General features: G+C 32.0%; 2 protein-coding genes across 4 annotated transcripts in view; both read right to left on the minus strand.

Moving 5' to 3' along the window:
* ttyh1 (tweety family member 1) overlaps window positions 1-4856 on the minus strand; it is a 70190-nt gene extending 65334 nt beyond the window's left edge. For all 3 annotated transcript variants that reach the window (XM_061957706.2, XM_061957714.2, XM_061957698.2), the window contains exon 1: window positions 4710-4856. The gene's annotated coding sequence lies outside the window, so the exon portion shown is untranslated. The remainder of the gene's footprint in view (window positions 1-4709) is intronic.
* Window positions 4857-9467: 4611 nt separating this feature from the next.
* The window catches only part of leng9 (leukocyte receptor cluster (LRC) member 9), a 34691-nt gene continuing 27578 nt past the window's right edge, over window positions 9468-16580 (minus strand). Inside the window, exons 6-7 of the mRNA XM_061957746.2 lie at window positions 16467-16551; window positions 9468-14754 (exon numbers count right to left, since the gene is read on the minus strand). Of these exons, the coding sequence (XP_061813730.2) occupies window positions 14686-14754; window positions 16467-16551 (154 nt within the window). The 3' untranslated portion in view covers window positions 9468-14685. The remainder of the gene's footprint in view (window positions 14755-16466; window positions 16552-16580) is intronic.

The raw sequence follows: 16580 nt of genomic DNA on the forward strand, positions 1-16580 counted from the left end.
AGATTAACTTCAGCTCTATTGGCCGGCAAAACATATTTTTTTTTCACTTTATGAACTTTATGTCAAATATTTTTATTGTTTTTAAGGCAAACACAAAAAATATGCAATATTTCCCGCCAAAATATTTTAAAGTGGAATATTTGGTGTGAAGTAATGACCACTTTAAATATGTCAATAATTAATAACAACATAGATTTTAATTCATTATTATTTTTTGAGCAATGACGTTGTTCCTACGCTTTGAGCCCTGCGGCTTATAAAACAGCGCGGCTAATTTGTGGATTTCCTTCTCGCTGATGGCCATAAAGCAAATAGTTATTTCAATAAACAAGTAAACACACAGAGAAGGTGTGTTATTGTTTGTGCTGTGGCGCCACCTTTTGGATGGGTTTGCTCACTGCAGCTGCTGCAGTGTCCTTCCATTTAGAGCTTTGATATGGAAGTAGAAGTGCCGTTCCTTGTATATATTATATACAAATATAATATATCAGTATATATTATATACTGTATATATAATATATGATATATGTTAGATTTTATATTGCTACTATGGTACATTTTTAGTCTACTATATACCTTTTGTTTTCGCCCTGTTTTTGTGTCCTTGTGTGCATTATCCTTTCCATCCTTTGTAACTGTGTGGTAGACTTTCCCTGGTGGATCAATAAAGTTTGTCTAAGTCTTCTTCTTGCCATCCATAGCGTTTCTACTCATGGGGATTCTTCATTCATCGCTCCGAGCAACGTTTTGGTAAGTTTTACAACGTAACTAAAACAATTCTTACTTACTAAAGCGTCACATGTGTGATGTCCGTGGGAGTGTTTTCACGCACATTTGTACGCGCTATCGTAACTGTAATGAAGCTAGCGTCGTTGGCATTAGCTAATATGCTAACACGTTTACGAGCATCTGTGTTAGTTTTCTCAACTTATTGTTTCAGTTTTGAAAATTCACCAAAACGTCATCGTGGAGTTATTGAGTCAGTTTAGCCGATTGGAGAGCTAGCTTGCGCAGCTAGTGGGTCCATGACGATGACTTCTGTTTTGTTTGATGAGCCGTTTTACTGCCCTGTTACAGACAACGTTTGGAAACAATTAAGGTATGTAAATAAACATTTACAATATATTTTTGTGTAAATAACTAATTTCACAACATATATATCTGCGACTTATAGTTCAGTGCGGCTTATATATGGAAACCTATTCAAATGTAGTGGGTGTGGCTTATATACCAGTGCGCTCTATGGTCGGGAAAATACGATAATCAATTACTTTTCCATACATTACAAGGCTGTTACGTTTGATGTAACGCGGAACACTAAAATGAACTTGATATCAAATAGGAAGAGGCAACATCACACAGCAAACAACACACAACATGTGTGTACACACACACACACACACACATACAATACTACTACTACTACTACGAGGGAATAATGAACAACAACTCAAAGAAGTGACAATCCTTCAATACCCCGTTTGCGGACAAGGAGACTACAGCCACGGAAGCACATTTAATCTCTTTATTAACGAGCGCTAACACAACTTTAGTGCCAGGAAGTTACAGCTGTGCTCTAAAGGGTGAGCTTGACTAAATTGATGGTCATATATATATTTATTTATTTCAGTGGCTTTTTTACTCTGAACTTTTACACACTGAATTATTTTACACTTAATTTATATAATATGATTTTTTACATAATTAAATTTTATTTGCGGATTTTTTTACATCAAATTTTAATACACTGAATTTTGACACTGAATTTTCTACACTTCATTTTTACACGCAGACTTCTTTTTTTTTTTACACTTAATTTTCATAGTATGAATTTTTACATGCTGAATTATTTTTTACACTTCATTTATATACAATGATTTTGAGATAGGCTCCAGCGACCCCCCGCGACCCCAAAAAGGACAAGCGGTAGAAAATGGATGGATGGATGGATGCATTTTTCGACATTTAATTTTTATAAAGCGAACATTTTTTTTACACTTAGTTTTAACACACTGAAATTTACATAGTATTTTTACACGGCATTTTTACACACTGAAATATTTCAGTAGATTTTTTACACTTTCTTTTTTTCACTTCATTTATATATCTTGAATTTTTACACACTGACATTTTTACATCAAATTTTAATACCCTGAATTTTGACACTGAATTTTTTTTACACACTGACTTTTTTTTTTACATTTAATTAAATAGTATGAATTTTTACACACTGAATTTTATTACTGATTATCCATCCATTCATTTTCTACCGCTTGTCCTTTTCTACACTGAATTGTTTTACACTTAATTTATATACTAGGATTTTTTTTTACACACTGCATTTTTACCTGCTGATGTTTTACATCCAACTTTAATACACTGAATTTTGACACTGAATTTTCTACACTTGAATTTTTACACGCTGAATTTTCCTACAATATAATTTTTATACAGCAAACATTTTTTTACACTTAGTTTTTATTTATTTTTACACTTAATTTACACAGTATGAATTTTTACACAGTGAATTTTTTTTTTAAACATTATTTTACACTGCATTTTTACACACTGAAATCTTTCAGTGGATTTTTTACACTTTTTCTTTTACACTTCATTTATATATCTTGAATTTTTACACACTGAATTTTTACTAACTGACATTTTCACATCAAATTTTAACACCCTGAATTTTGACACTGAATTTTTTTACACCTAATGTTTACACACTGACTTTTTTTTTTTTTTTTACAATTAATTAAATAGTATGAATTTTTCCACACTGAATTTTATTACTGATTATCCATCCATCCATTTTCTACCGCTTGTCCCTTTCTACACTGAATTGTTTCACAAACATTTTTTACACGCTGAATTTTTTTTTAGACTTAATTCATATACTATGATTTTACACACTGCATTTTTACCTGCTGATTTTTTACATCCAACTTTAATACACTGAATTTTGACACTAAATTTTCTACACTTAATTTTTACACTTTGACTTTTTTTTTTTTACATTTAATTTTCAGAGTATGAATTTTGACATGCTGAATTTTTACCTGATGATTTTTTACATCCAATTTTAATACACTGAATGTTTACACTGAATTTTTTACACTAAAGTTTTACACGCTGACTTTTTTTTTTACACTTGATTTTCATAGTATGAATTTTTACATGCTGAATTTTCTTTACACTTAATTTATATACAAACATTTTTTTTTTACACACTGCATTTTTACCTGCTGATTTTTTACATCCAACTTTAATACACTAAATTTTGACACTTAATTTTCTACACGCTGACTTTTTTTTTTTTACACTTAATTTTCATAGTATGAATTTTTACATGCTGAATTTTTTTTACACTTAATTTATATACAATGATTTTTTTACACACTGAATTTTTCTACAATATAATTTTTATACAGCAAATATTTTTTTTCCACCTACTTTTTTTTTTTTTACACTTAATTTACACAGTATGAATTTTTACACAGTAAATTTGTTTTACACTGATTATTTTACACAAAATTTGTACACAACATTTTTACACACTGAAATAACTTTTTTTTTTTACACTTAATTTTCATAGTATGAACTTTTACATGCTGAATTTGTTTCACACTTAATTTATATACAATGATTTTTTTACACAGTGAATTTTTTTTTACACTGATTATTTTACATTGCATTTTTACACACTGAAATCTTTCAGTGGATATTTGACCCTTTTTTTTTTACACTTCATTTATATATCTTGAATTTTTACACACTGAATTTTTACTGACTGACATTTTCACATCAAATTTTAATACCCTGAATTTTGACACTGAATTTTTTTACACCTAATGTTTACACACTGACCTTTTTTTTTTTTACATTTAATTAAATAGTATGAATTTTTACACACTGAATTTTATTACTGATTATCCATCCATCCATTTTCTACCGCATGTCCCTTTCTACACTGAATTGTTTTACACTTAATTTATATACTAGGATTTTTTTACACACTGCATATTTACCTGCTAATTTTTTACATCCAATTTTAATACACTGAATTTTGACACTGAATTTTCTACACTTAATTTTTAAACGCAAACATTTTTTTTACACTTAATTTTTACAGTATGAATTTTTACTTGCTGAATTTTTTTAATACTTAATTTATGTACAATTATTTTTGTTACACACTGCATTTTTTTTTTACAATATAATTTTTATACATCGAACATTTTTTTTACCCTTTTCTTTTTTTTTTTACACTTAATTTACACGGTGAATTTTTTTTTTTACACTGATTATTTTACACTGCATTTTTACACTGAAATCTTTCAGTATATATTTTTTTACACTTGTTTTTTTTTACACTTAATTTATTTATCTTGAATTTTTACAAACTGAATTTTTGCTGGCTGACATTTTCACATCAAATTTCAACAAGGTGAATTTTGACACTTCATTTCTACACTGCGTGTCTTTTACACGCTGAATGATGCAAAATTGTGTTTGAACAAACTGGATTTTCTAACCCATATTTTCATTTCATGTCATCGTCGCCATCATTTGATGCAGAACATTCCAATGCAGAAAATGTCTTTTCTGAAGTCAGCCATTAAAAAGGACATTTGTGTGTGGGGGGGTGTGCCTCCTCCTCCTCCTCGACGTTCCAACATCATGGTGGCCATAATCACGTCGACTCTTACCTCTGACGCTGGCGTGGGACGCCTTACTGCTCGCCTTCTGCCTCCGCGCGTGGAAGAACCTTCCGCCGCTCAGGCACGCGTGGCGGCGATGGACGCCCGGCGCTCTGGCAAAAACATCCTGCTGAAGAGGCCGTGGGAGAGATGGGACGACGAAGCCGAGGCGATTGTGGGGATAAACTGGCGAGTAGAGAGCCGCTTGTGTTGACGGATGGGAGAGGAGCGCTCCGTGAGGGCGAGAGAGAGCGAGAGAGAGAGGAGAGGGGGGGTTAGGATGGAGGAGACACCCCTCGGGGACGCTTCATTGTTGTCCTCCGTATCCCAGCATGCATCTGGTCACGTGACCAGTTGCACAATAAACCGGATTGGAACCGGATTACACAGATTTTGTTGGGGGGGGTTTAAAAAAAAAAGACCCTGGCCGTGTTGGAATGTGTCGGGGGGCGACGCGCACGCACCTTCCGCCGCAGGCAGAGGATGCTGGGGGAAAAAAGGCGGCGAGGAGGAAGAAATTCCCAGGCAGTGATGCTGAGAGATGGATGGAGCGTGAATAGAATGGGGGCGGGGGGGGGGGCGTGCGAGGATTCTTTTTTTTTTGGCAAACACGGTTTTTGAGCGGAGGCTGAACAAGAGCGGCGACCAAAGAGGAGGCGGCCTTTCTGTGGCACTGACAAAGTGGGGGGAGGGGGGAGGCAGGGAGATAATGCAAGCATTTAGAGTGTGTGTGTGTGTGTGTGTGTGTGTGTGTGTGTGTGTGTGTGTGTGTGTGTGTGTGTGGGGAAAGGAAGGAAAAGTATCTTCCATATGAGGAGGTGTGAACAAGTGATGACATAAATCATGGTCCCAATAACATCGCATCTAATAGAGAGCCAAATACTAGAGTCCGTGAACATTGCTCCAAAGTCAGGATTTTTCTGTTGATTTAATGTGCATACTAAAGTAAAGATTGACAGGTGCAAAGGCAGCAATATATGATAAAACAAGACGGCAGCTAAAGAAGGACTTCCCTATTCATCCCTGAAAAAACCTGGCAGGTGAACAGCTTATTTGACCACTTCCTGTGCTGACGTAAGACAAGCCATATGTGAGCATAGGATGAACAAATACACTACACTACTAAGACTATAGTGGACATTAAGAGTTAGCTTCTACAGCTGGGTTGTCCAAAGTGCGGCACAGGGACCATCTGTGGTCCCTGACTCCTTTGTCATCGACCTTAAGCACGTTACAGAAAAACAAAAACATTTAGATCTCATTTGCACCCCTGGTGGTGGCATCTATCAACATGAGGGTGGTCCCAAAAAGGAGGGATTTTTCTAATTGACTGTGTGTCGCTTTTAAAAGTGCTCCCCCTCTGGTCAACATATGAAATAACAAGTGTGTGTAGGAAATTGAAATGCGTCCCCTTTGGCCAAAATTAATTTAAAATATATATATATGTATATAGAGACATACTGTAATAACTTCAAGTAAATAATGAAGATTAAAAACCAATTACAAACAAAAAATTACAAATAAATAAATAAACTAAAAGCAGACTTTTTCTCACAAAGTGTCGACTTTTTTCTTATAAAATTGGTAACAATTTCTCATATTCTTTCTGTTTCTGTAATATTGCAATATTTTCTGGTAAAATTATTAATTTTTTAATGTAAAATCATTACTTTTTAATGCAAAATGGTGACATTTGTTGTCTAAAATTCTGACTTATCACAATTTTGTTGTTCTTGTAAAATAGCGAAATTTTTTGAGTAAAATTATGACTTTTGTCATTATTGTGCCAAGTAAAATTCTAATTATTATTATAATATTGCCAACATTTTTAAGTATTTTTATGAAATTGTTACTTTTGTCGAGTAAAATGACGACTGTTTTCATAAAATTGGCCAAATTTTAAGATTTTTCTTGTAAAATTGGGAACAATTTCTCATATTCTTTCTGTTTCTGTATAATTGCAATATTTTCTGGTAAAATTATTACTTTCTTAATGTAAAATTATGACTTTTTAATGCAAAATGGTGACATTTGTCGTATACAATTCTGACTTTTATCACAATATTGCTAATTTTGTTGTTGTTCTTGTAAAATAATAACATTTTTTAAGTAAAATTCAGATTATTATTATAATAATGCCAACATTTTTAAGTTTTCTTATGAAATTGTGACTTTTGTCGAGTAAAATTATGACTCTTTTCATAAAATTGCCAAAATTTCAAGCTTTTTCTTGTAAAATTGGGAACAATTTCTCATATTCTTTCTGTTTCTATAATATTGCAATATTTTCTCATAAAATTAAAAAAAAATTAATGTAAAATTAGTAATTTCTAATGCAAAAAGGTGACATTTGTCATATAAAATTCTGACTTTTATCACAATATTGCCAATTTTGTAGTTCTTGTAAAATAGTGACATTTTATGAGTAAAATTCCGATTATTATTATAATATTTCCAAAATTTTTAAGTATTCTTATGAAATTGTGACTTTTGTTGAGCAAAATTACGACTCTTTTCATAGAATTGCCCAAATTTTAAGCTTTTTCTTGTAAAATTGGGAACAATTTCTCATATTCTTTCTGTTATGTAATATTGCAATATTTTCTCGTAAAATTATAAAAATTTTAATGTAAATTTAAGACTTTTTAATGCAAAATTGTGACATTTATCATATACAATTCTGACTTTTATCACCATATAGCCAATCTTGTTGTTCTTGTAAAATAGTGACATTTTTTGAGTAAAATGATGACGTTTGTGATAATATTGTCAAAATTTGTAAGTATTCTTATGAAATTGTGACTTTTGTCGGGTAAAATGACGACTCTTTTCATAAAATTGCTCACATTTTTAGCTTTTTCTTGTAAAATTGGGAACAATTTCTTATTATTTCTGCTTCTGTAATATTGCAATATTTTCTGGTAAAATTATTAATTTTTTAATGTAAAATTAGTACTTTTTAATGCAAAATGGTGACATTTGTCATATAAAATTCTGTCTTTTATCACAATATTGCCAATTTTGTTGTTCTTGTAAAATAGTGACATTTTTAGAGTAAAATGATGACTTTTGTCATCATTTTGCCAAGTAAAATTCCGATTATTATTATAATATTGCCAAAAATTTTAAGTATTCTTATGAAATTGTGACTTTTGTCGAGTAAAATTACGACTCTTTTCATAAAATTGCCCAGATTTTAAGCTTTTTCTAGTAAAATTGCGACAGTTATAAATTCCAACTTTTATCGTAATATTGCACAAATGTTCAGTTTTTCTTGTCAAATTTTGACTTGCGTTGAGTAAAATTACAACTTTTATTATAATACTGCCAAAATTCTAAGTTTTTCTTGTGAAATTTCAACCCATTTTTCACAACAAGATTTGTTATATTTGCATAGTATGTATATATTATTAATATTGTAAATACACATCTTTATATATCTAGAAAGGCTGGTCCTAAAGAGGGAGGCTTTTTTCTCACGTCTCAAGAAGGTCAGAAATACACGAATGTTTGCGTGTGCGCGTGTGTGTTTGTGCGTGCGTGCGTGCGTGCGTGTGTGGGTGTGTGGGTGTGTGTAATTACTGGAATCTGTGCAATTCCAGTAGATTCTGCAGAAACGCTAACTTTTTGATGTTGTTGCATTTAGCAACCTTTGATACCAGAGTTCTACAATGGTCGACTGTTAGCATGCTAACTTTTATTTTTATTTTTATAGCCACTTTTGCAGGCGTGAACCTTACAGTCATTAAACTTGGTACATGAAATTGAAGACCCCCAACGTCCTTAATAAACTGGCGACTCCCCCCTGCCAAAGTGAAAACAGAGATGCTACCTCAGTAGACGCATTCAAATCCCGCCTTAAATTGCATTTATATACTATAATAATAACAATAGTAATAGTAATAATAATAATAAATAGATGAGTTTTGGTGTAGAATATTATATGTGACAATGTTTGGACATTCACACAATAATAATAAAAATAATAATAATAATAATATTAATAATGATAATAAATAGAGGATTTTGTGACAACAATAATAATAATAATAATAATAATGATAATGATAATAACAAAAATAATAATAATAATAATAATAAGTAGATGATTTTTGGTGTAGAACCTTGTATGTGAGAATGTTTGGACATTCACACAATAATAAAAATAATAAATAGAGGATTTTGTGGCCATCATAATAATAATAATAATAATACAAATTATAATAATAAATAGATTATTTTTTTGTGAAGAATCTTATATGTGAGAAGGTTTGGACATTCACACAATAATAATAATAATAATAATAATAATAATAATAATAATAATAATAGCAAATAGAGGATTTTGTGACCATAATAATAATAATAATAATAATAATAATAATAATAAAAATAATGATGATAATAATAATAATAATAATAATGATAATAATAATAATAATAATAATAAGTACATGATTTATGGTGTAGAATCTTATATGTGAATGTTTGGACATTCACACAATAATAATAATAATAATAATAATAATAATAAATAGATGATTTTGTGACCATAATAATAATAATAATAATAATGATGATGATAATGATAATAATAATAGTAATAATAATAAAAATAATGATGATAATAATAATAATAATAATAATAATAATAATGATAATAATAATAATAAGTACATGATTTATGGTGTAGAATCTTATATGTGAATGTCTGGATATTCACACAATAATAATAATAATAAATAGATGATTTTGTGACCATAATAATAATAATAATAATAATGATGATGATGATAATGATAATAATAATGATGATATAATAATAATAATAATATTTAATAATAAGTACATGATTTTTGGTGTAGAATTGTATATGTGAATGTTTGGACATTCACCCAATAATAATAATAATAATAATTTCGGAACCCCAAAAATGTAAAAACTCCCGCCATACTTGACACGCCTGACAAATATGGGGACTTTTCCATGTTTGATGTTGTTTATATTCAAAATTGATATTTTTGTTGAATCCCTGTAATGTGCTCAGTGTCAACATACTTTAGCATAAATGTCACCTGGTTATATTTGACAATTCTTACTTTCTCACTCCAAAATGAAATCAAGTTTCCCGAGAGTCACATTTTCAACGTTTAATATGTTTATTATCAGATTTCCAGTAGAAAAAAAGACAGAAAAGTAAGTTTATCTTGAGAGAGTTACATCAAGCAAATAAAACCCTTCATTAAGAATACATATATTGTTGTATAATATATACTGTATATATATTTATATATTAGGCAATCTTAAATCCCTTTAGCATAGGAGCTGAGGAACATACTCCTCTGTAGTTTTTGCAGCTGTCCAGCAGCTCCATTAAAGCACATATTTGAAAACACACACCAATTAAGTTCAATTTCAGCAAAGTACCCATAAATAAATACGACACATTCAAGGGGAACTGCTTGTTTTGTTTTAGAAATATGTCTACCATTCACAAACCCCCATGTAAGAACTGGAAGGAACTTTCCCAACTCAGAGGCGATGCAGCAGCTCAATATGTCAATATAGCAGCAGGAGCTGGTTAGCGCTCTGTGATCACGGCGCCGCTAGGAATAGTTTGTCTGCGTTAGCGCTTATAATAACAATAGTGATAATAATGCTTGGTTAATATTCAGGTCACGATATCTATATTAATATATTTTCTGCTGGATCTACTTCCCTATTTTATGCTGCAGTTGTTACATATACTGTAATATTATACATGGTCATTGTTATATATTTTATATATTATATATATATATACAGTATATATTTTATACTGTATATATATAATATGTAAATATTACATATATGTTATATTTTATATTTCTACTATGGTACAGTTTTAGTCTACTTTATACCTGCATTATCCTTTCCAGCCTTACCCTTTCCATCCTTTGTAACTGAGCTACTGTGTGGGGAACAATTTCCCTTGTGGATCAATAAAGTTTGTCTAAGTCTAAGACATGCACATGGAGTATTGTTGGAGGTTTTTAGAGGGCTTTATGGGTGGAATAGTGTTAGTTGTTGTTAGCCACCTCTTACTTGCCATATTTTACAAGTCAGAATTCATTAAAAAAATGAAAAAAGTGCATGTATGTTGGGCAAAATTCCCCAAAGAAGAGCAGTACCCCTTTAAAGTCATGCAACACGAGCAGTAAAAAGGATCGGGCCTTTAAAAAGATATATTTAAGCCTCGAAAGTAAAAATAATATTTATTGATGTATGACTTAATTTTAACACTTTAATGACTGCGACCCATTTGGATCCCTGAGACCTTTAATGTGATTTTTTTTTGTAAACTATCCTTGTTAAAAAATAAAAAAAAATAAAAAAACTAAAAGCATGGTTCTTCTGAATTATTGACCCAATTAACCCTCTAATTAGTCCACATTAAATATTCAACTTTAAATATGAGTTTTTGCCTTAAAAAACAGGGTTTACTTGGTCAAAAAGGGCATAAAATAGTTTTTTTTAAATCAAATTTATAGATTGATTTTTAGATATTTTAGCATTGAATATTTTAAAAAAATGTTTGTTTTTAACACTTTAATGACTGAGACCCATTTAGGTCCCTGAGATTTTTAGTGTGATTTTTTTTTTTTTTAACTATCCTTGTTTAATAAAAAAAAAAAACATTAAAGCATTGTTATTCTGAATTATTGACTGACCAATTACTACACATCAAATATTCCATTTTAAATATTTTTTGGGGTAAAATATTACATATTTTTAGTTTTGGCCATAAAAAACAGGGTTTTTTCTTTGTCAAAAAGGGCATAAAATAGTTTTTGGAAATCAAAACTTTATGTCTGAAGGTATTTTATAGATATTTTAGCATTGAATATCTTTTTTAAATGTTTGTTTTCAACACTTTAACGACTGAGACCCATTTGGGTCCCTGAGATCTTTAGTGTGATTTTTTTTTTCCAAACTATGCTTGTATAATTAAAAAAACAACAACATTAAAAGCATTGTTATTTTGAATTATTGACTGACCAATTACTACACATCAAATATTCCATTTTAAATATTTTTTGGGGTAAAATATTACATATTTTTAGTTTTGGCCATAAAAAACAGGGTTTTTTCTTTGTCAAAAAGGGCATAAAATAGTTTTTGGAAATCAAAACTTTATGTCTGAAGGTATTTTATAGATATTTTAGCATTGAATATCTTTTTTAAATGTTTGTTTTCAACACTTTAACGACTGAGACCCATTTGGGTCCCTGAGATCTTTAGTGTGATTTTTTTTTTCCAAACTATGCTTGTATAATAAAAAAAACAACAACATTAAAAGCATTGTTATTTTGAATTATTGACTGACCAATTACTACTCATCAAATATTCCACTTTAAATATATTACATATTTTGAGTTTTGGCCATAAAAAACAGGGTTTTCTTTGTCAAAAAGGATATAACCGTTATGTCAACAAATAGATCTGAAGTTGATTTATAAATATTTTTTGCATTGAAAATGTAAAAAACAAGACTTGTTTGTAACACTTTAATGACTGAGACCCATTTGGATCTCTGAGACCTTTAGTGTAATTTTTTTTTAAACTATTCTTGTTAAATAAATTAATAAATTAAAAGCATTGTTCTTCTGTATTATTGACCAACTGACCAATGCTCCAATTACTTCACATCAAATATTCAATTTCAAAAATGTTTGTGGCAAATATTACATATACATAAATATTACATATTTTGAGTTTTTGCCACAAAAAAATGTTTTGCTTTGTCAAAAAGAGATAAAATAATTTTTTTAAATTAAAACTCTGTCAACGAATAGATCTGAAGTTTATTTATAGATATTTTAACATTGAAAATAAAATAAAACATATATTTGACTTGTTTGTAACACTTTAATGACTGAGACTCATTTGGATCCCTGAGACCTTTAGTGTGATTTTTTTTAAACTATCCTTGTTAAAAAATAAATACAAATAAATATTAAAAACATTGTTCTTCTGAATTGTCATGTCTTTTGGATCATGTTTTGTTTAGTTTAGTTATTGGACTCTTTAGTTTCTGTTTACGCTCCATTGTTTTTGTTTCCATGACTACCCATTAGTTTTCACCTGTCCTCATGTCACGCACCTGTCTCACGCTTTGCACTCGCACACCTGTCACTGATCATGTCACTGCTATTTAAGCCTGTGTGTTTCTGTTGATCGTCCTGGTGACATTATCTATCCTTTCTACATTTCATTGCAAGCCATAGTTCCATGCCATAGTTTTCATGCTGTTTCACGCCACAGTAAGTGTTGTTTTCCTTTTCATGTTCATAGTTTCTGTCTTTGTGCAAGTTTTTGTTTCATTAGCCCAGTTTTGTACTTCTGCCCTTGTGCGCGCCTTTTGTGTTTATTCCTTTTATTAGTGTTAAAATAAAGATGCCATTACTTTCACGCCATGTCCGGTCCAAGTTCACTTGCATCTCGGGAAAACAACCACACCATAGTCCACGTCCTGACATGAATTATTTATCTATTTCATCTTCCAATTACTTCACATCAAACTGTCCACTTTAAATATTTTTTGGGGGGTAAAATATTACACATTTTGAGTTTTTGCCATAAAAAAGTTTTTTCTTTGTCAAAAAGAGCATAAAACATATTTTGAAATTAAAAATTTGTCAACAAATTGATCTGAAGTTTATTTATAAATATTTTAGCATTAAAAATAAAATAACAAATATATTTGACTTGTTTGTAACACTTTAATGACTGAGACCCATTTGGGTCCCTGAGACCTTTAGTGTGATTTTTTTTAAACTAGCCTTGTTAAAAAATAAATAAAAATAAATATTAAAAGCATTGTTCTTCTGAATTATTGATCTATTTGATCTTCCAATTACTTCACATCAAACATTCCACTTTAAATATTTTTGGGGGTAAAATATTACACATTTTGAGTTTTTGCCATAAAAAAGTTGTTTCTTTGTCAAAAAGAGCATAAAATAGTTTTTGAAATTGAAACTTTGTCAACAAATTGATCTGAAGTTTATTTATAGATATTTTAGCATTAAAAATAAAATAAAAAAGATATTTGACTTGTTTGTAACACTTTAATGACTGAGACCCATCTGGATCCATGAGACCTTTAGTGTGATTTTTTAAACAATCCTTGTTAAAATTTTAAATATTAAAAGCATTGTTCTTCTGAATTATTGATCTATTTGATGTTCTAATTACTTCACATCAAACATTCCACTTTAAATACTTTTGGGGGGGTAAAATATTACACATTTTGAGTTTTTGCCCTAAAAAAGTTTTTTCTTTGTCAAAAAGGACATAAAATAGTTTTTGAAAATAAAACTTTATGTCAACAGATAGATTTGAAGTTGACTTCTAGATATTTTAGCGTTAAAACTAAATCTGACTTGTTTTTAAAACTCTAATGACTGAGACAAATTCGGGTCCCCGGGACCTTAAACGTTGATCAAAACTGAGGACAGTCCTAATGAATACAGTAGATACAGTATTGCTTTTTAAAATGAAGAGGTGAATGAAGTATTGTTGCCACTTTTTGGATGTTTCATCACTAGTGTACTCCCGTTAGCTGCGTTGTTAGCCACCTCTTACTCGCCGTATTTTACGACTTAGAATGCATAAAAAAGATGTGTGTTCTTGTCTTACATGGAGATTGTGAATGTGGGCAGAGTTCCCCCAAAAGTGCTGTTGAATCAATCAATCAATCAAAGTTTAATCACGAGTGTCTCAAAGGGCTGCACAAGCCACAAGGAGTCATTAGTCGACCCTCACTGAGCATGATTCTCATATTTGGATGTGATTGTGTACTTGACAATATGGAAGCGTTAGCACACAGGTGCCAACGTGAGGAACCTTTGCCCACCTTGTGGTCTGCCGAGTCAGTGAAGACCCTCCCCCCTCCTGGTCCTCCACCTCCACCTCCACCTCCACCTCTACCTCCGCTTCAGCTTCAGTCAATTTCTGATGGAGAGACTTCTGATGTTCCTTTGAGTCTTTGCTCAGCAGCTGCAGGTAGATTCTGTGTCGCAAACACAGAACAACACTCAGTAAAGGTTTGGGAACTGAGGAGACACATTTTTGAAGTGGAATTATTTCCCATTCTTGCTTGATGTACAGCTTAAGTTGTTCAACAGTCTCCCTTCTCATATTTTAGCCTTCACACATTTTCAATGTCTGGACTACAGGCAGGCCAGTCTAGTACCCACACTCTTTTACTATGAAGCCACGCTGTTGTAACACCTGGCTTGGCATCGTCTTGCTAATATAAGCAGGGGCGTCCATGATAACAACATATGTTGCTCCAAAAGCTGTAAGTACCTTTCAGCATTAATGGCGCCTTCACAGATGTGTAAGTTACCCATGTCTTGGCCACTAATGCACCCCCATACCATTACACATGCTGGCTTTTATACTTTCACCCTAGAACAATCCGGATGGTTCTTTTCCTCTTTGGTCCGGAGGACACGACGTCCACAACAATTTGAAATGTGGACTTGTCAGACCACAGAACACTTTTCCACTTTGCATCAGTCCATCTTAGATGAGCTCAGGCCCAGCGAAGCCGACGGCGTTTCTGGGTGTTGTTGATAAATGGCTGTGGCTTTGCATAGTAGAGTTTTAACTTGCACATACAGATGTAGCGACCAACTGTAGTTACTGACAGTGGTTTTCTGAAGTGTTCCCGAGCCCATGTGGTGATATCCTTTACACACTGATGTGGCTTTTTGATGCAGTACCGCCTGAGGGATCCAAGGTGTGTAATATCATGGCTTACGTGCAGTGATTTCTCCAGATTCTCTGAACCTTTTGATGATATTACGGAGCGTAGATGGTGAAATCCCTAAATTCCTTGCAATAGCTGGTTGAGAAATGTTGTTCTTAAACAATTTGCTCAGGCATTTGTTGACAAAGTGGTGACCCTCGCCCCGTCCTTGTTTGTGAATGACTGAGCATTTCATGGAAGCTGCTTTTATACCCAATCATGGCACCCACCTGTTCCCAATTAGCCTGTACACCTGTGGGATGTTCCAAATAAGTCTTTGATGAGCATTCCTCAACTTTCTCACTCCTTTTTGCCGCTTGTGCCAGCTTTTTTGAAACATGTCGCAGGCTTAAAATTCCAAATGAGCTAATATTTGCAAACAATAACAAAGTTTCTCAGTGTGAACATGAAATATCTTGTCTTTGCAGTCTATTCAATTGAATATAAGTTGAAAAGGATTTGTTGTATTTTTTTTTTAATTACCATTTACACAAAGTGACAACTTGTAAATAAAGTACATCAGCTGTTTGATCGTAATGTGTGTCCGAGTTGTAAATTGTATTAACACATTTGGAGGCGTTGAAATTGCCATGTAAAATCGCTAATGCTAATCAGAAGCATATGTATGGCATATCCCACGTAAATTAGCATGGAGCTAGCACATTTTTTAAAAAGTGGAGCCTTACATCCGAGAGCTTTCTTGGCATGGAAAAGGACAACATTACTTAGAGGTAAGTCCACTACAAACACGCCTGTTTGCCCGCCAGATGCTTGAGCCTGTGCTGGGACGTGACGCCACGTGCGACCAAGGTCTTGAAATACGGTACTCTTCGCTCAGATCACTAACTGCAGACACTTGCTGCCAACGCATGTTTTTTTTTTATTAAGGAGGATAAAGATGGCTTTGCTTGAATTGTTAGTGGAGATTATTTGAGGTGCTAATTAGGAAGATCAGGTTTTGCACCTACCGGATTGTCCTGCCTTTCAGAACCTTCTCCTCCATCAGCCGTTCCCTCTTTGAGTGGCTCTTCTCTATGTGACGAGGCCGTGGCACTGAAATCCCACACAGAGGACACAATGAC

Source organism: Nerophis lumbriciformis, linkage group LG04, assembly GCF_033978685.3.
Source record: "Nerophis lumbriciformis linkage group LG04, RoL_Nlum_v2.1, whole genome shotgun sequence".
Classification (NCBI taxonomy): domain Eukaryota; kingdom Metazoa; phylum Chordata; class Actinopteri; order Syngnathiformes; family Syngnathidae; genus Nerophis; species Nerophis lumbriciformis.